Here is a 21,062-nt window from a genome sequence, read left to right as displayed (position 1 = left end):
CGGATGGTAAGAATAATACTCAACACCATTGCAAATATGCCCCCAGAACTGTGGTGTACCACGGCAGAACAGTTAAAATACGAGTCCCAGTGTACGACAAGAAAACCAGATTACAAAGCTCCCGATTCGGGGGTCACCGGATGTGCATTTATTGAACCAGAGCATGAAACACGTTTTCCAAAGAAGGCTTTAATCGCTCCACCTAAACTAACTAAGACCAATTCGGCAATAAGTTTAATGTTAGACTATGCACACGAACGTAATGTTAGTAACTGTTGGCTGTGCCAAAACCTGCCAGAATCCGTACATTCTCCCATGTTTAGCCCAATCCCATTCTCAAAAACTGACTACAGTTTAGTTAGCTGGAACGATATATCATCCCGCATTGGAGATGATGCCGAGGATTGTTACACTCCATCGTACCCAATAAACTCTGAGAAACCTCTAAAATACAAGGGTTTAATCTCGCTCATTGTTGAGACAGTAAATAAAGATTACCTGCCAGAGGGCTTCAAACAGTTGACGGTCCTGAGACTAATATATGTGAAGAAATATATTAACCTAGCTTTTGAATACAGATTCCAATTAGCTCTAGCCCAGACTAATTGCTCGGTTAACTTTGCCAGTCCAATATGTACACTGCAACCACACACTCCATCTTTATTAGTTGAGGCTTTGGTAACAGTAGTGCCCTGGTTTGGCTCCAGAACAGTGGACTCAGTTGTGGTTAAAATACATGACTGTTCACAGCCATTACCCTTAGGTAAGTCCCCTACCCGTGACTGCTCTGTCTATGTGCCCCCAGTGGTGGTACATGAGTGGAAGAATGTGTCCATCTGTTTCCAAAATGAAAGAGGATCTCTTACCTCTCCAGATGTGGGACACAGCGACTGTAATACTGTAATAACGGTGCAGTTAGCCAGAACGCCCCTCCCACAGAGAGTTTACTTAGTTTGTGGGGACCGAGCCTATGGCTGTATGCCTTATGACATTTTCTATGGCACCTGTTACCTGGCCTATCTAATCCCTTTAATCCGTGAAGTAAAGGCTGATGAGATTGCAGCTATACTTCCCTCTCCACATAGGAACAGCAGGTCAATTACAAAAGGACAGCGGATGGCTAGTCTATTGTTACCATGGTACGGTATTTATGTTTCTCAGCAGGAAATTGTAGCATTGTCCAAAGTAGTGGAAAATCACTTAAATGCATCTAACACCGCCATGTTAGCCGAACATAAAGAATTACAGGAGGTTAGGACGGTAGCATTACAGAATCGTATGGCACTGGATCTTCTATTAGCCGCCCAGGGGGGCACATGCAAGGTGATTGGTTCTGAGTGTTGTTCTTTCATCTCTGACGCTACTCCTGGGTTTACCCTTGGGGATTTAACTGGAACTTTTGGATCGTGGGGTGCGGGGTTGGTTAAATTTGCAGTGACCGTTTCAATGTTTATCCTAGTTGTGTTAATTGTGATAATCTGCTTGGTAACTGTAGTTAAACTAGCCATACGAAAGATGACCAAAACCGCCCTCCAGGCTCCCCAGACACTAGTAGGATATTCCACAGTAAATGACTCCGTGTTGATGTACGACGCCCAGGTTTCAGATCCGTGGGGCTCAATCACGGCATCTGCGCCATGGGGACCCCCACGAAATGAATGACAAGTTGATGAAAATTGACACTCAGAATGTAGAAGATGTATATATCTTTTCGGGTTTTCACACTATGCAATAAAGGTCTGATTCTTCTTTTCAGATTTTTGAACTATGTATTGGACTAAAATAAATGTATTGATAAGTGCCTTACTTTGGACTAAAGCGTAATGAAGTGTACGTGGAGTAATGTTAAAGCTTGAAGACACTGCAATTTTGCAGATTACAGATTAATTCAATCACCACTGTGAAGGTTATACTTTAAACTGTGAATTTCAACTGGACCTTTACAATCCAGATTTTATACCTCAGGTGGATTTCTAATAATCCTAAAATTTTAAATGTGTTTTTACTATAAGGGTCTTGAAGCAAATCTTTGAGATGCAAGCTATTTTTAAAGTTTGTAATTTGATGATTAAGGGGGACTGAAGGATAAATGATGAAAGATGATAAAAGATGTTATTTTACTGTTTTCTTCTATATTTTTGGTATGTTTATTTTTGTACTATTGATAAACGATTTGTCTAAACACTGAGGAGAGATGATTTTCTATTACGATTAGCGGTACTCAATCATTCTGATTGAAGGTTTTTATTACCTTTGTTATTACTAAGTAATGGAATTGATGTATGGAGTTATTTACATATTTTGGTATTTCTACACGGTCATATGGAGTTGATATGTGGAGCCATTCCTGAATGTTTAAATAGTCTGAATCCCAGGTTATAGTGTGAATGTCTTGGAATAGTTGGTCTCTTAAGGGTAGACCAAAAGGGGGAATTGTGAGGAAATATTTGTATGTATGCATGTTAGTGAACTATCAAGATGCTTAAAAAGGGAAAATGATTTGGGTGAGTGAACTGTGGTTGGGGCCTGTGAACATTTGGTTTTGTGAAGACAAAAGGAAGAGGGGGAAGGTGTGGAGTTAACATACAGTCATCTCAGATCTCTGTGATAAGGAAGTTGAGCCACTGGGATTGGGGATGTGAGCTGTTGATACTAATTTGGGCAGCCAATCACTGGTCTGGAAGGGGGGGGCACAGATAACTCCTCCTTCTGGTCAGCGAAGTATTTAGACAGGACTCCCAGCAGGCTCTCTCTCTCTCTCCCCTCTCGCTGGCACAGGTAATTATGGGATCCCACAGAACTGTATGTAATTTGTACTGTATTGATTATACTTGATTGTATTGCATTGTATATTACCATTAAAGTGGATTATTGTTAAACGGTTACTTGTTTGCTATGGGTTTCCTTCCTGTAAGATAACGGCTATGTTCTAGGAACGCGAGGAGATTTAAGAAAGTGGACAAGTGGTCCACACAAATCTCCTAACATCAGTCACAGCACAGTCACCCCTTGTGACTTTAATCACCTCCGGAAACCACCGTGAACTTATCCAGTTTAAGGTATATCCTCTCCTTCTACACCTCTGGTTTTGGGTTACCCGTGACTACGTACTCACAACCCACACATTGATTGGGCAAAGGGAAGGATTATTGAATGGGATCAGCACTGTCTCGCTAACTGCCTGTGTTCTGCCCTACCTTCAACTTCTGTTTCCCCAAATCCTGTTGTCTGCCCTGATGCATCTGTAGATTTGACTGGTGTTCCTACTACTTACCACGACCTGCGTTGAGTCTTCAGCAAAGAGAGGGCTCTCTCTCTTCCTCCCCACCGACCCTACGACTGCCCTATTGATCTGCTCTCTGGAGCTCCTCTACCCTCCAGCCGCCTCCACAATCTGTCCCGTCCTGAGAGGGAGGCTATGGAGCTTCATATCACGGACTCTGTGGCTGCTGGTATTATTCGTCCCTCCTCTTCTCCTGTGGGTGCCGGGTTCTTCTTTGTAGGCAAGAAGGATAAGTCGCTACGACCTTGCATAGACTTTCGGGGGTTAAACAATATCACGGTCAAGAACAAGTACCCATTACCCCTTCTCACCTCAGCTTTTGAACCTCTCCAAGAGGCAACCCTGTTCACCAAGCTTGACCTTCGAAATGCCTATCATCTGACCCGCATCCGCCAGGGGGATGAATGGAAGACAGCGTTTAACACTCCATTGGGCCATTTTGAATATCTGGTCATGCCTTTTGGTCTCACTAACGCCCCAGCAGTTTTCCAGTCTATGATCAATGATGTCTTGCGTGACTTCCTTAACCGCTTTGTCTTTGTCTACTTAGACGACATCCTGATTTTCTCCAGGAATCAGGAGGAACACGAGAACCATGTCCGCACGGTCCTACAGAGACTGCTGGAGAACAAGCTCTATGTTAAGGCGGAGAAGTGCGAGTTCCACCAGAACCGGATCAGCTTCCTGGGCTACATCATCAGTCAGGGCAAGGTGGAGGCAGACCCTGGAAAGATCAAGGCAGTGGTGGAGTGGCCAGTCCCAACTACAAGGAGGGAGCTCCAGAGGTTTCTGGGATTTGCAAACTTTTACCGTCGCTTCATCCGGAACTTCAGTAAGGTAGCTGCACCTCTCTCCAGACTCACCTCCATCAACATCACGTTCTGTTGGACTCCAGAGGCTAACAGAGCTTTCATTAAACTCAAGTCCTTGTTCACCTCAGCTCCCATCCTTATTCAGCCAGACACAGAGAAGCAGTTTGTTGTGGAGGTGGACGCGTCTGATACTGGAGTAGGAGCAGTTTTGTCTCAGATGGCTGGTCCTGATAACATCCTCCATCCCTGTGCTTTTTTTTCACGTCGCCTCTCTCTTGCGGAGCGCAATTATGATGTTGGTAACAGGGAGCTTCTGGCTGTTAAGTTGGCACTAGAGGAGTGGAGACACTGGCTCGAAGGCAGCAAGCAGCCTTTCCTGGTCTGGACGGACCACAAGAATCTCTCCTACATCCAGTCGGCAAAGCGACTGAATTCCCGACAGGCCAGATGGGCTCTGTTCTTCTGTCGCTTCGACTTTTGCCTCACCTTCCGCCCTGGCTCCAGGAATGTAAAGCCAGATGCTCTGTCTAGGCTATACTCTCCTGACTCTCCTGATCCTCCAGATGCTTCAATCCTTCCCAAGAGTTGTGTAGTAGGCGCCCTCTCTTGGGAGATTAATAACACCATCCTGGAGGCATTGAGAGAGCAACCAGATCCAGGCAATGGTCCTCCGAACCGTCGGTTTGTTCCTGATGCTGCCCGCTCCAAGGTTCTACAGTGGGTCCACAATTCCCGGTTCTCAATCCATCCCGGAGTAAACCGCACTCTTTCTTTCCTGAAGAGACATTTCTGGTGGCCAACGATCAACAGGGACACTCTGGAGTACGTTTCTGCCTGTCCCACGTGTGCTAGGAGTAAGTCCTCCCACCAGTCTCCTGCAGGGTTGCTCCAGCCCCTTCCTATCCCTAGTCGTCCCTGGTCACACATCGCACTGGATTTTGTTACCGGCCTGCCCCCCTCCCAGGGCAACACCACAATCCTCACTGTAGTAGACCGGTTTTCCAAGTCAGCTCACTTCGTTGCTCTTCCAAAACTCCCGTCAGCCCTGGAGACCTCCCAACTCCTCACAGAACATGTTTTCCGGTTACATGGTATCCCTGCCGACATTGTCTCAGACCGCGGTCCCCAGTTCACCTCTCGAGTTTGGAGGGAGTTTTGTCAATCCCTGGGAGCCTCAGTCAGCCTGACTTCTGGATATCACCCCCAATCAAACGGCCAAACAGAACGAACTAATCAGGACCTGGAGTCAGCTCTCCGCTGCATCACCGACCGAAACCCCTCTACTTGGAGCTCTCATCTCTCCTGGGTTGAGTACTCCCACAACGCTCTTACCTGCTCCGCTACTGGTCTCTCCCCCTTTGAGGCTTCATTGGGGTACCAGCCGCCCCTGTTCCCCGAAGAGGAGCGAGACTTGGCAGTTCCCTCAGTCCAGCAGCATGTGCGTCGCTGTCAGAAAATCTGGAGAGATACACGATCTGCCCTTCTCCAGACTTCGGCACGGAACCAGCGATCAGCCAACCGTCACAGAAAGGCAGCTCCTCTATACGTCCCAGGCCAGTCAGTCTGGTTGTCCTCCCGCAACATTCCTCTCATCTCTGAGTCCAAGAAGCTTTCCCCACGCTTCATTGGTCCTTTTCCCATCCTAAGGATCATTAACCCTTCCGCAGTTCGGTTGAAGCTTCCCAGAGCTCTGAGAATTCACCCCACTTTCCACGTGTCTCAGATTAAGCCGGTTCACACCAGTGAATTGAGCCCTCCGGCCTTACCCCCTCCTCCCGCCCGTATCATCGACAATCACCCTGCTTATACGGTGCACCGTCTTTTGGACGTCAGACGTCGGGGCAGGGGTTTCCAGTATCTGGTGGACTGGGAGGGTTATGGCCTCGAGGAGCGATGCTGGGTTCCTCGTTCCCGTATCCTGGACCCAATCATGGTGAGGGCCTTTCACAGGGCTCATCCAAACAAGCCTGGTGGTCGCCAGGTGGCTCCCATTGAGGGGGGGGGGGGTACTGTGAGGAATTGCAGTATCTCCTTCTCCTTTTTTCTGTTTGTTTGTCTATCTGTTTGTCTGTCTTCCTGGCTGGGCGTGGTTGACCTACTTTCCGTTTTCCGCCAACTCACCTCCGCTCCTGTTTCTCATCATCACTGATTACCACCACTCACCTGCTGCTGCTTAAAACTCCGGTTCGATCATCAGACTTCGCCAGTTCTTCGTATACTCACAGTGGTAAACTCCAGTGCCGGCTGACTAGTATTGCTAGTCTATTTGTTTACTCTTCCAGTTGGAATTTTTCCTATACTAATCCTGTTCTGTTTTGTGCCTGTTCCAGATACTCCATATTCCATTCCGTCCTGCCTGCCACGTCCAGCCCAACCTCCGTCTCATCCCTGCTCCACGTTCTTCCCACTCTGTTGAGAGTCTACTTTGTCTCCTGCCTGTTTTTTGAGGAACGTAAATAAATCTAGTTTTTTTGACACTACACCTAAGTCTCCGTCCCAAGTGTTCTGCATAGCGGGTTCAAGTTTTGAGTCTCTTTACGAGGAGCGTAACACATGGTGTCCTCTGAGAGAAGGCAGGAAGAGTTTTAGGGTGGGGAACACCGCTAAAAGCTCCGGGTGATTTACGTGCGCCCGCTGGAGGTCTCTGCTCTAGAGACCTCTCACCGGGCGACATTCGTAAATACCCTATCAGCCTGTCTGACATGCGTCCGTGGTGACCACCTTCCGTGAAAGGACAGCACCCGTAGGCGCGTCCCGCACTAGAAAAGTCGGGTGTAGTGCCACTACGCATTACATAATAACCTATACTCTCCGCATGCCGTGGCGCGCGGGGTTTAGTTTTATTATGAGACCCATGTTGAGCGGGTGCTTTACGAGGACATTTGTCTGCGTAATCTGACTCTGCTCGGCGGGCATTATAGATAAAACCCTTCTTTCTAGGAGAGAGAGAACCTCTCTCTCCAGAATATGGGTTGACTCTCTGGGCTTGTGAAAACAGATAATGTGTTACTGTTTTGAGAAACCCAGGCAGATGTCGTGAGTATCTCCTGCTGTATGCTCCTTAGAGCCAGCTGAGATGTCACGCTTACGGCTCCAGCCGGCACTGCGCATGCGTGTGACGGTGGTGTCTTTACAGCTCCAGCCGGCACTGCGCATGCGTGTGACGGTGGAGCCTTCACGACCCCAGCCGGCACTGCGCATGCGCGTGACGGTGGTGCCCTTAAAGCCCCAGCCGGCACTGCGTGTGCGCGTGGCGGTGGTGCCTTCACAGACCCGTCAATAATCCGCCTTTTGAGAGATGCATCTCTCGAGGCGGCGGGAACACATTCACGGAGGGAAGAAGGAGGGGCTGTCACGCCGCTCGCTTCTTCTTCCTCAACTGCTGGTCGAAATTCTGGGTTGGCTGAGCCTGAGCTGCAGCCGGAACCGGAGAATGTCTAGGCCAGCTTGCCCTTGTCTCCAGCCTGGGCTGGGGACTCGAGGTGGGCTGCTGCCTCTGCGTCTTCGGTGTTTTAAACCAAGCAGAGTTTGAGGCAGCCTGGGCAGATGACTGCTGCCGTGAAAGCAGCAGCTGGACCCTTCGAGGGAGGCAGAGTTGGAGTGCCTCGTCCTCCCTCTTTTTCATCTCACACCTCCTTTGCATGGAGGCGAGAGCGGAGCCGAAAATTCCCTCGGGAACGATGGGCATATCCAGCACATCCTCCTTTTCCCGGTCTGGGAGAGTGGTGAGGTTGAGCCATCTCGCTCTTTCCTGCACCACCATGATCCCCATTACCTTGCCCGTGGCCTGGACGGCGCAGCATTGGACACGGAGACAAATGTCTGTGACCGCTGCCATCTCGTCCAGAGTGGCTGCCCCCGGGTTACCCGACAGGTCCTCGCAGAGCTCCGCTTGGTAGGCGGTTAGCAGCGAGGACACATTCAGGGCCCTGGCGGACAACGCTGCAGCTTTGTAGGACTTTTCAGTCATTGCTGACTGAAAACGGTCCGACTTTGCTGGCAGCGTGGGGTTCCTGCTTGGTGACGGGCCCACCTTTGGTAGAAGGTGAGCCGCTACTAGGGGTTCCATGGGCGGCATGCGGAGCAGGCCGAGCTTCTCCATTCCGTCGCAGTCTAGGGAGGAGGCACCCTGGATTGGGACCTTGTTGCTGAAGGGCCGGTCTCTCCACGAGACCGACACTTCATCCAACATTTACGGGAAGACCGGGAGGAGTTGTCTCTTTTTGCCCGCTGCTTGGGGAAGGTGTTTCCCCTCGTAGCGGGACCTGGAGGTCTCCTTGGCCATTTCAGGCCACGGAACGTTGAGTCTGACCGCAGCGCGTTTTCACACGGCCTGCAGGTCCATGCTCAGACCAGGCGAAGCTGGTGCGCTAACGCCCGGGAGAGCAGCACTTGACTCAGGCTTTGCAGCCTGAGCCGGTGACATGAAGGTGTCCTCTTCCTGTTCATCCGATTCGGACAGGAGGAACGCCAAGGCGTCCTCCTCTTCGTCCTCCTCGTAGTCCAGCCCGAGGACATCCTCCGCGGGTGAGGCCATGGTGAGGTCTAACCGGGAGCCCCAGCTTGGTGGAGCGCGGGAAACCGTTCCCGCGTGTCTTGCCGTCACCGGGTCCGGCCTGCCGGATTCCGGTTCTATAGCCATAGCAGATAGTGAGCCCCAGACCGACACGGAGAAGGGTTCACTCTCTGTGGCGGACGCCCCCATGTCTTGACTGCCGGCCGGCGGGTACGTGGACATGGGGGGGTCCTGTTCCGACAGGCTAGCTTGTCTTGCTAACCGTTGGCGGAGGCTCTTAACGGTGAATCGGACACAATGTCCGCGTGAGCCGGGGTGGCGATCGCGCCTCGGGCGTGTTCCCGAGGCAGGACGAACAGACCTGTCGAGCCACCGAGTCCCTGACTCCTCTGGTGTGAGGGAGAGGGGCGTCCATCTTGGTCGCCTCGTGGCGTGGAGAGGGCCCGCTCTCGACAGGTGGGACGGGAGAAAAATATATTACCACCTTGTCCTTAATCCGGAGAAAAGGGACGGTGTGGATCTTTTATTCCCGGAGAATACTGACTGGTGTGGCAGTATGCTCCTTTTTAATCCTTTTCCCCTCCGTGGAGAGGAGAAAAGAAAAAACTTCCTTGCTACCGTGGTGTCGGTAGAGAGGGAGCGAGCTAGCAACAGGTGTGCTGCTATCTTAAAAAATCGGACCTACCTTACTTTCCCGGGAAGAGAAGGGCGAGGTCGATTTTAAATACTAACAGCGTTAGTACTACCGTCTTCCTGCGAAGCAGAAGTTGTAGCCGGCGAGCGCCCGTCGACCGAAATGGGTAAAAAAAAGCTTGCCCGGCTACTGTGAGATGTGCTCTGAAGCGAGAAGAGGTGTTTGAATGATGCATGCGTTGTGGCACAAGCTACTTATAGGGGGTGATTTCCCCTGACGCTGACGTCAAGATCACCAGCCAATCAGGATTGGCGTAATGAGATTGATGCTTCTGTTTGCTCCGCGATGAGGCGCATCCCATAGTGAGACATCGAACGGAGTGTTATGAATGAGAACTGCAATTCCGTTATCTGCTGTCCGCTCTGTGCTCCATGCGCTCTGGGTCCTGCAATTCCTGCTTCCTTACGTAGTAAACAATACGTAAAGTCTGCTGCGTAATGTACTTAAGCTGGCTGGCATTCTTTATACTTTACGCAGGACCATATTTCTGGAACCCATTGGTCGATTTGGGTGATTTACACCTTTTTCTTAACTATTACATCCAATAGAATCGATGGGCAGTTCCAAAATCCACGTAAACATTACCATTGCGGACGTAATAGAGAACCAAACGAAACATATCTGAAAGTACAAGCCTGGACGGCAAAACTTTATACCCAGTATATTGCCATAAATATGATGATGGATTATCAGTAAAAATGTCTACGTTACACAAAGACATTGGATTAACCTTGAGCGGCGTTTTTATTCCGTTGAACACAACATTTGATCACAAATCAAGTAAGACGTAATTATTGTAATATTTTTGAAACCGGATGTTGTTTACTTTCTCTTTTCTGGCTGATAGCTCCAGGAATTCGAGGTCGTACAGTGATGACATTACATGTGTGGAATCTGTGGAGTCTCAGCTTTAAATCCTATATCTTGTTTGTGTGGTTAAGATAGTAATAAGGGCATTTCTACCGTGAGTTCTGTGTAAAAAAGCGTTAGCATTAGTTAGCATTTTTTCGCTCAATGCTAATTCAAAGGCTTGGTATTACTCTTGTGTTTTAGCTAACAATTGTTCTTATTGTCAGTTAGCGTAGTATCTTACCTTTAAAAGGGTATGAAACATTAATAGTTTCATAAATGTTAAGAAGCCCTGAGACATAGTCTTGTAAAAAAACGGTGGGAGGGGTCCACTGGGGGGACCTTCGGGTTTAAGAGGTTAATATCTGTCTTGTGGCAATATAAGAATAATTCCTGTGTGTTAGTCATGTGTCTAATATGATTTTGATATCTGTCTACAATGTTGATGTTACTGACATTGCTGTAATCAGCTTACCCAACATGTATGCCAAAAATAAATTCCCGACCTCGGCCATGTGGCCATAAATAAATTATTGATTGAGTAGTTTAGCACATCATTTGACATTTATGGACCCAGATAATTAATCCTTACAGATCATTTAACTTTAACTGTAGATTCCCCATGAGGCTGACATATGTGTGTATTTGACCAATTATATCAACATCTATTAGTTGGATTTTTATCTAATTAGGGGGCCTAGTGGGTCTAGTTAACATGCTAAAACTTTAAAACTTAAAATAACATGGTCTATAAGAAATAAAGTTCACATCTTGAGCACTACCATTGTGCCAATGCCAGTTGGTATGCTGAAGTCAGTATTTCTAACAGCACTGCTATCGACAAAAACCAGAGCTGGAGACTCTTCTGTCCACAGGACATGTAATGTTCACAGTCAGAATCATAAGTAAGCAGATTAGCAGTGCATTCTGGTAGCGCCACACGAGAGTTGGGGTGTCACATTGGCTGCTTTTAAATGTGCAATATGTAGGTTCTATGCTTCTTTATGCAAATCAGGAGCATCCAGCACAAGCTACTCCTTCTGGAAACTCCAGGACAGCTTTCAAGTGAACCATTGCCATTCTAAAATGAAGAAAAACCTTTTGAAACGGTATGGCTTTATGGCCTCAAATTATTTCAGAAACACATTTTGGTAAACAATGTGTATGTATAATAGGTGAAAAAAGTTGGTTGGTTTGAAATCTTGGAGAGTGTGAGCCCACAAGTAAAAACGGGTTGTCAAATGTGGGGCTTGGTGCCATGCAACATCTAAATCTAAGAAGTGACGTACACTGAGGGCCAATAATGGCAATCTATTGCATTGGGGATAACCTCCATGCCAACAATACCAAATACAGTAGGTACTAAACGTGATGACAGACTCTACCTGATAATTAAACTTTACCTAGTAAAGGTTTTACACACACTTTAAGGTTCATTGCCACAAGACTGGAGCAGGGTAAAGCATTTGCTTTTGAGTTGCATGTGCTTGACTGTGTGGCCCCAGGCTGTTTTCTCCTTTCTGTGACCTTTTCTGACTAAAGCTTGAAAGCACAAAACTCTCAACCTTCATGACATTCATCCTCAGGAATAACACACTGTACCTCGTAAACCAGTGGTAAGGACAGGCTGTAGGATGAAAGATGTATCCTTCAAAACTATGTTAACATTTCAAATTCAGACATTAAACCCAAAATAATTTGCAAACTGCTTTTGAAAGTAGCGTGGAAAAATAAGAAATAACTAAAAGTCAAAAACGAGGTCCCAGGCACTCTTCTTTCAAATAGTAAAATGAGATAGCTTTTTCATATTGAAAGTCTACAGTATAAGCATAGACACTGAATATACAAACATACGGAGTTACAACCCATGCATTGCGGCACAAACAGCCTCCCTTAGGGTGTATAGAAAAGCCTGTTTGATGTATCATGGTAAAAACAGAAATGGACACAACCTGAATTCTCCTGTGCACCATCAACATCCACACACAGACACAAATACTTCTTTCACTTATTGATCACACACTCCCCATAGAAACCTTTTCTGCCTGGAGGACTCAGAGATAATGATCCCTGCGGTCACGAAAATACTGATTCTTATTAAAAGATTGGATACAAGTAATGTGTGTAGAGGTAAAGCACTTCCAACAGTGAACTCATAGGCAACAATTCTGTTTGTGCTCCAGAGCTCGCGTAGCCAAAGGGAAATTATATAGTGAGGTGACCAAATCAGAAGCATATTAATGTTTTCCAGTGGACATATAAACAGGAAGTATTATAATATTTAACTTGCAAGTTATGCTCTAGTAATTGATGTATCCACCTTTACCCTTTTGTGTTGTCTGCTGCAAGTTATTCACAGTCATTCTTTATTGTAGCAGTAGCCGTCTTATTGTTAAAGTGTGTTTCGAATGAGCTGCTGAGAAAAATAAAGACCTTGACTCCAAAAATGTCCTCCAAACAAATAATGCCTTAAGAGGCTGTTAGTCTTCAGAGCCTGTGCCTGTCCCTGTGCATGGACAAGGAGTTGATTGAGTGTTGGCGACAACCACACACATTTTGTTCTGAGAAATCAAGGTTTCCTTCCCTGAAATGTTCACAGTGAGGTGTATTTACTTGCTGCACACACATACAAAAGGCTTACCAAGTAATTATTGTTGTTTGAAGCAATATGCTGTAGCTGTTGTGCTCACTTTTAAGTAAAAGTTTAATTGTTGAAAAACTCAAGAGATAATTAAAACACTGAGCAACTAAGAACATCTGTTGTATCAGTTGAGCTTAATCTAAATTATTTTTGCTTTTCCATCCCACCATGAGAATCAGATGCAATATTCCTATTGATTTTATGTGTTCCTTTAGAGACCCAAGTTCTCCTGCTTTAGTGAAGAAAAACAATGTTTAAGGTTTCTTAATAGTCCTGCATAAGCTGCATGTTTTATACTCATTAAAGAAAAGTGAAAAGCTGTAATATATCTTCAAGTGATTACACACAACAGAGAGCTTAAAGGGAGTTATTTCCGGTTGTTTCGATTTGTTCAAAATGATACAGATTGTGTTAAGAATAACCTTCTTGTGTCTTGGTCTTATCTCCTTAGAGTGATGTTATGTTTGCATCAGTTTATTATCAGCAGGATAACCTTAAGACTTAATTAGATTCAGTGGGGTGGGATTTCCCTAATTAGACCAAACATGTTCTTGCTTCAGCAATCAAATTAACAAAGATAGAGGCAAACATCCTAAAGGCAAGAAGTAACAGCAAGGTGGATAATTGTTCTGCTGTGACAGATACGTTTTGAATGCCTTCTAGTTGTATACAGAAATAGATCTCCCAGTTCTATGTCAAGTCTATGGCATATTGGCTCAAATTGTCTTCAGGCTGCTCAGTTGCAGAACATTACAGATTATGCCTCGTTCTCTGACTAGCGGCATTCAAAGATAATCATGTTCACAGTTACTAATTGGGATGCCCCGGGTCATATCTGAATTGTTGAATTAATGGTGTATTATTACTACGAAAGCATGCTTACCTTCCTTTTAGCCCTAAGCTGTCCGTGGTAGTTATCAGATGAGTCTCCTGGGATCTCCCCTCCCCACAAAGTCAACCCTACGATGGTGTAAGTGATGCCCATCACCACTAGGGGCAGCACATAGACCAGGGCCGCCACTATGATATGATACCTATGAAGGAAAAGGAAGAGAAAGGAGAGCTTTGGCATTTATTAAATATTTTGAGTTGTTTGATTTTCAACAGTCACTTTATTCTACTATTTACTCAGCCTCATGTACTTATGGGACCTGTTGCACCAGAGGAATGTCGTTTTTATCTACATTTTGAGAGTCACCACTTAGACAAACAGACTGTTACTTTGTAATTGATTGAGACTGTCCATAGTAAAGACAGTGTCAGTCATTTTAAGCAAATGCTGCATGACAAAATACAGTATATTTAACCAAATGCTGTTTGTAGTAATTATGGAAAGATGCAAAGGAGAGAGCCAGGTGACATGTTTGTAGAGTAACAAAGTCTGTGTAAGTCGGACTGGACGGATGGGTAAAGAAAAGTAAGATCAGAAAACTCTTCTGGGTTTTTCTCGGGGGCATGGGAACCCTTTAAATTAAAGGTCACCTAAATCAACTTTTTCATGTATTTTATACATAAATATGTGTCCCCTCTGTGTTAAGAGATTCTGATTTTTTTTGTTTTTTAGTTTAGTTTTTATGTTTTTATATATGCTTGTATTTTAGTTTAGCTTTTATGTTTTTATATATGCTTTTATCATAATATAAGTATCTCTGTTGAATGTTGTTTTACTGATTGTATTTACCTGTTATTTGAAGTGAATTTTTGTTTTTAGGATGACTTTTAACATCTGTCCAGGGACTACAGACGAAAAATAGCCTGTTGGCTAACTCTGGCGCATTTACAGAAATGTCAATTAATGTGCACTGTCCCTGTCAAATAAATATATAAAAAAAAAAAAGAAAAAAAAAAAAGAACGTTATTAGGAAAAAGATTCGCTCTCTCTCTGTCGTAATCCATTTATATAAAAACCTGTCTGAAAATGAGCTGTTCAGATTTTGACCACTTTATGATGTCATTTGTGTGGCTTGTGTAACCATTAGCTAATAACCAACCAAGGTAACCCCGCCCACCTTATAACCTGAATCTCCTCCTAGAGCACCATTGTGTTCTTTTTAACCAAATATCTCTCAGAGGGGCGTGGGGAGGGGCTCCTTATTTTCATCTAAATAAACATGCAGAGAATCAGCACTTTTGGAACAGGGCTGAAACAGAGGGGTTTATGGGATGCTACAATGCATGACCTGTTTGGTATTTTGAGCCAAACACTTCAGAGACATGTTTGTATATATCTGAGACCTATAATATATTGATGAAAAACAATATAATAGGGGACCTTTAACACGGCAGCATCCTTGTATTTCATTGCAAGCAATTCACATTACCAATTAATTATTGGTATGTTGTGCTTCGAAATGTTTACTGAGTTGAGGATGGCTGTATCACACATAAAATGTATGATATATCCTAATTTATGTTACAAAAAAATTACGACAACCTGTTAAAATAAGCAACATTGGAACTTAAACCAAGCTGATGCAACGGTTAGCAGAGGCTGAAATTACTGAATGAAATACTGTTGGCTACAAAATGTTTCTCACATTAAGGGGTCTTGAGCCATGCGGGGCCAGGCAACGTAGCAGAGGGTCCTGCGGGGCAGAGTTTGGGTGGTGGAGAAGTAGCAGAGAGGGAAAGCAAGCACAATGGCCAGACTCCAGATACAGATGATAACTCCTGTGGTGGCCTTCCCCGACAGACGAGGCTTCAGAGGATAGATGATGGCCATGTACCTGCAGGGAAGAGATGAGAAAGAGATCATTATGTTGAAAGCCTCGACAACATATATTGTGGAGCCAGGGGAATGACTGCTGATTCAGTTACAATAAAATAAAGAAAAATAAATAACTGATTGGTTTACTCTGTATTTACCATGGAAGGCACTTCCCTGTTTAGTTGTTGTTTATTCAGGTATACTTTAAGAGTGGTTAAGCGTTTGATACCAACTTGGACAGGTTATGGCATTATATTGATTATTGCTAGTGTACGAGCAATTTCACATTCTTTTTCAATATTTTATTTAAGGGTGTTCACTCTACTCAAGAGGTAAAAAAAAGAATAATTTCATATATGCATCACTCTATTTTGCCAAACTCTCAGATTTATCTTGGGACGCACAACTGTATGTGATTAAGCTTGAATAGACATTTCTAAAAAAAATCATTATGATTCAAGATTTTCAAACGCTTTTTCTACAACAATAATATACTATGTTTTCTGTCTCTCCGTCTGTAAAAGTCCACTAACACTGTGATGTTGGATTCTTCAGAGAAATTGATGCATGCTCCAGATTTAGTTTGAGCCTAACAGTGAAGGTCTCAGAACGGGAAAGTGAATACCAGTTGGACATTAACCAATGTCAGGATGCTTCATGATTTCCAATAGCTGCTAAAGCAGGCTTTGAAATGCAAATGTGTCTGCATAACATGGTAAATAATGGGTCTTGTCCTGTCACCTCAATGACTGGAACTCTCTGAGGGACAACAACAAGAAGGCCCCGTTTATGTACCAGTAATTGCTTGGCATTTATTCACAGTGTCTCTTTGGCCCTTGTGGTTGGCAATGTGTGAACAGATTATTAGATATCCAATCAAGTATGTGCCACACAGTCCAATCCAAGGAGCTTGCACAATGGTGGCTGAACTAATATACCTTAAACCACTGAACAAAGCTAATCTTCATTTTTCCTCATCCGGCTTTATGCAACTCCCCTTTGCCCAAGACAGGCAAGTTTAGCCTGAAACATGAGAAAAATATGAAGACCCACACACACACACACACACACACACACACACACACACACACACGCACGCACGCACGCACGCACGCGCACACACACACGCACGCACGCACACACACACACACACACACACACACACACACACACACACACACACACACACACACACACACACACACACACACACACACACACACACACACACACACACACACACACACACACACACACACACACACACACACACACACACACACAGTCCTGTTCGGTTTCCAATCACACATTTTAAGATCACAGAGACATTAAAACAGCAAATGAATAAATCATTTCACCTTTTTTGTTCAACCTGGGAGTCTGTTATGCCTGTAAACTGCATGACAGCTTACAGGCCACGTATTGTTTAGAAAAGTTGTGCTGTGACAACACAAGCTAAACACTCACTTTATCACCGCCTGGTGTTTAACACGCAGAGATTACCGGATGACACTACCAGCGCTAGAATCTATCATTTTGCACACAGCTTAATGTCAAGTGTTGGCTTACATGTTCTCAGAGGAGAGGAGTGTGTTTGATGTTTCTGCCACACTTACTTCAAAGCATATTTTAATAAAATACTTAAATGTTTAGTTCAAATGACAACACTAATGGTATTGAGCAATGCAGATAGCTTGAGTTGTTCTTGTTTGGATTAATCCACCTCCGATACTTCTGCTGTCACACAATACAAAAGTAGTGAATTGACTGTTATTTGTGTTGCTGACAGCATTGTAATAAACTATTCCATAAAAAAACATCTCCCAGGAACAAAGTCCACATTAAAAATAACTTTGCAGATATCATTGTTTACAGTTTTCAAAGAGATACGTTCCGATTAATAGTTTTGTTTACTTTGAAGGAGGATTTATAACTGCGTGAAACGATTCTTGAGTATTAATTGGCAGCCATGATAAGAGCTTACCAAATTCAATAAATGCTAAAGTTGCTTCCTCTCTCTATCTTCATTAGCAATGGGAACACTAGAGCATCCTTTACCAAAGGAAAGGAGAAAATGCCATCACACAACTATTAGCAGCAGGTACATTTAAATAAATAAATAGTTCTTGAATTGTAGTGCATTTCTCACTGTGGCAGACTTTGTTCTATGTTTAATGAATAAAGATGCTAAAAAAGGGCAGTCAGATTCTCATTTCACCGTGTATCTTTTCCTAAATCCTTTGGATTCTCCTTTACATCTGTCCTTTACCTCATTACGTTTCCCATCAAGTCAAGGAAAAGTGGTTAGGAAAATACATAGGTTTTAATGATTTTGACTATTTGAGCTCAGACTATTATTAATCCCGGAAGTAGTTAAGGCAAATTATGTGGATCTCTCAGAAGAACAGGATTATTGTCTCATGAAAGGAATGTTGCTGTTTGTTTTGCTGCTGAAGCAAATTCCCATTAACCTACAGTACATTGTATTAGGGTGGAGGCAGGCATCTCACAGATGCATATTTCAAAAACCAGAACAATTTAACCAATAAACTACAGTTATGATCATATGTCTGCCTTTGACCCCTTCTTCTGTTCTACCTGCACAAGATAATAAAGTGTATATACATCCACAGAAGAAGATAAAAAGGTGTGAGGAATGGAAAAAGGCACTGGCTGTTTTATCAAAACATCTTCAAGGCTTCGCCAGTTATCTTTTAACTTTGCTTCAGTGCCTATGGAAACACACTTGGCAGGAGAGAGTCAACAATAAGGACAAATTCACAGATGATTCTGAACTGTGGCCTCATGCCATTTCAAAACATCAGCGTGGAGACAGCACCATAGTGGGGTTAGGGAAAGCATGACTGGAGGTTACATCTGCATCATTTAGGTCATTCCGATGTTCCCTATCTTAGTACACAGTGACAGAATCAAACAGACATTGCAGGCCAAAAATACAAACCCAGGGAAGCTTCTGTAGAGGCGCCAACATGAGAATGGCTTCAGGAAATGCATTTCTCCCTTTGTGTGTCAAGGAGAAGTACTGGAGGAGGACAACACCTCACACAACACCCAAACACACTGTGACACTTCAACACTAGCTGTGGACACACACTGTGCCTGCATGGAGATTCTAAACCCATTTTGTTTTCATTATGTTCGGCTTGTGGCTTCTTCCTTCATCAGTCTAATCCCTTTATTCAAACAGTATGACATATGATGGCTCACTGATCAGTATCAAAGCCCGGCTGATAATGATGACTGCATCAACACATTACTGGAAACAACAGCGCCAGGAAAGAGATAGAGATTGGAGGAACAAAGAATAAAGAAGTGTGAAAGAGGAAAGAAGATGAATAATAGGAGTTCATGTGGTAAAAAAACCAGGGAATCAGAGGGTGTAAAGCATGATGGACATGGGGGATCTTTTCAAGGGTGTTGGCACACAAACAGTAAGTGACTGCATTGCAGACTCTTTCAGAAACAACATCTTGAATCTAAGATTAATTGGCAGTGAAATGTAATAAATATATAAATGTTAGGAATAGGCTGATTGGGGGGAGGTGGATGGACTGAGAAAGTGCCTTTCCATTTTTCCATAATGATCTGAAATGAATGCTACTAAAATCAGCACTAACTCTATTGGAACAATACTAATTAAACTAATAGGGACTCCATACAGTGAGTTCCTGCGAGCAAGAAGGCATGAGCTAGAACATTAAATCAGTTGAACTGCATAAGCATTGCCAAATGGAGTGCAGCTTTTGTTCAAGCTAGACTTAACACTGATGTACGTTTTTCTGTTTTTAAAGCACCAGATTCAATTTTCCACCACTTCTTGTGGAAAGTGACCAAGTGGAATAATCAGAAAAAAGATGTCCGAAACATCATGCTGAAGCACTTGATATGAAAGTCTTTAAGGGACACAGATTTTCTTTATTGGAAAACATTACTCTGTGCATTTGATCCCAAAGAGTAATCTCTTCTTTGATGGTCAGGTCTTTGAATGGTTGTGCAATACAATGTATTAACCTACCTCAGTGGCTTTATTGATTTAACCTTCTTCACCACAAATTAATTGATTATCAATGTATCAAAATGCAGATTAGATTTAGATTTTCATTTAACAATCTTAAATCGGCATTATTACAATACAAATGTTCCACACACACATAAGCTACCAACTATAGTATATAGAAAGAGTGGTGGCTTGAAGACAAATCAACATAATATCCTATTCTTTTAATAATTTCCTTGCAGCATTTGACATGCCCACCTGTCCACAGCTATCGCAGTCATGGAGTAGATGCTTGCAAACACGGATGTGACCGGGAAGAAGTTGTGGAATTTGCAGTAGCCTTCCCCGAAGTACCACTCCCCGTGGGCAGCGTAGATAAAGTTGATCAAAGTGTTAAATGCGGCCATTGACGCGTCTGAAAACGCCAAGTTCAGGAGAAAATAGTTGGTCACAGTCCTCATACGCTTGTGGGCAAGGATTATCCATATCACGATGAGGTTTCCAAACACCGCCACCGCCAGCACCGAGCTGTAGGCTACGGACCAGAGAGCGATGCGCCATGGCGGCTGCACGAACTGGTTAGTGTAGTTCCCCGTTATGTTGGATCCGTTGTGTGGAGCTGCCATCCTTTTTTCCTTTCCGCGAAACTTAAAAGTGTTAGTAGTTTCACGAGTATGAGCTACTTACTGAGCTGAAAACTCAAATGGAGAGAGCAGATTTGTGTCTATGCACCATTGCGCGCAACTTAATTACATTACCATCCCTAAAAACAGCAGATCTCCTCCCTAGGTCCCTGCAGTGAAAGTCTCCAATCGTTCTGCACTCTTCAGTTTAAATCAATATTAATATAAACGCGGTGAAACATGTAACAAGTAGCCACACTGCCTGTTAAATGTGGGTGTGAGCGCACCTCCTTTCCTCCAGCAGCAGCAGAAGCAGGCAGGCAGGGAGCCGTGTGCACTCAGTGACGCACGAATGGCACACACGATGAAAGAGATTGATTGATACTTGTGGCTGCTGTTTTAAACTTCATAAATACCAGATTGACTAAGCTTTCCCTCTTCCTGCTATCAGCCAGCCCACAGTGTATACCTTTATCTCCTGTGACCTTTCAGATGATCTTGTGTCAACAGCATGAAGAAGCCACAAACAGGATATTGAAATATTGCAAGTAGTGTGTGTAAAATACAAAGACACAATCTTTTCAAGCCCATATGGCTAAACCTACCCTCCTTCGGTTGAGTTTCAACCACTATCAAATTGTATGTTCTCCTAAATCAACCTCACTGTTCACCACAGAGAATATAATTGTACAGTCCTGTATCTGAAGTGACTCTCCCCCTTTATGTCAAATTAATATTCACAACCAACAGACTGAAGTTCCCCCCAGACATCTTAATGTTTACATCAAATACGCATCCTTCATTTGCTTTCATGGCCTTTAGTGCCCTGGTAACCTCCACATGGGAACTTTTACATTTTACTTGACCTCATCAAATCAATCGGGTAGAGCTGTTCAACAGATTATGTCCATGTCTATCA

At 44.2% G+C, this 21,062-nt stretch overlaps 1 protein-coding gene across 1 annotated transcript in view; it reads right to left on the bottom strand.

Annotated features, from left to right (window-relative positions):
* The window catches only part of tacr3a (tachykinin receptor 3a), a 113,385-nt gene extending 93,049 nt beyond the window's left edge, over positions 1-20,336 (bottom strand). The window contains exons 1-3 of the mRNA XM_034078755.2: positions 19,779-20,336; positions 15,333-15,521; positions 13,679-13,829 (exon numbers count right to left, since the gene is read on the bottom strand). Of these exons, the coding sequence (XP_033934646.1) occupies positions 13,679-13,829; positions 15,333-15,521; positions 19,779-20,146 (708 nt within the window). The 5' untranslated portion in view covers positions 20,147-20,336. The remainder of the gene's footprint in view (positions 1-13,678; positions 13,830-15,332; positions 15,522-19,778) is intronic.
* Between the last annotated feature and the right edge of the window lie 726 nt (positions 20,337-21,062).

This window comes from Pseudochaenichthys georgianus, chromosome 1, assembly GCF_902827115.2.
Source record: "Pseudochaenichthys georgianus chromosome 1, fPseGeo1.2, whole genome shotgun sequence".
Taxonomy (NCBI): Eukaryota; Metazoa; Chordata; class Actinopteri; order Perciformes; family Channichthyidae; genus Pseudochaenichthys; species Pseudochaenichthys georgianus.
The sequence above is the reverse complement of the archived record's forward strand: the minus strand, read 5'-3'. Positions and strand labels throughout refer to the sequence as shown.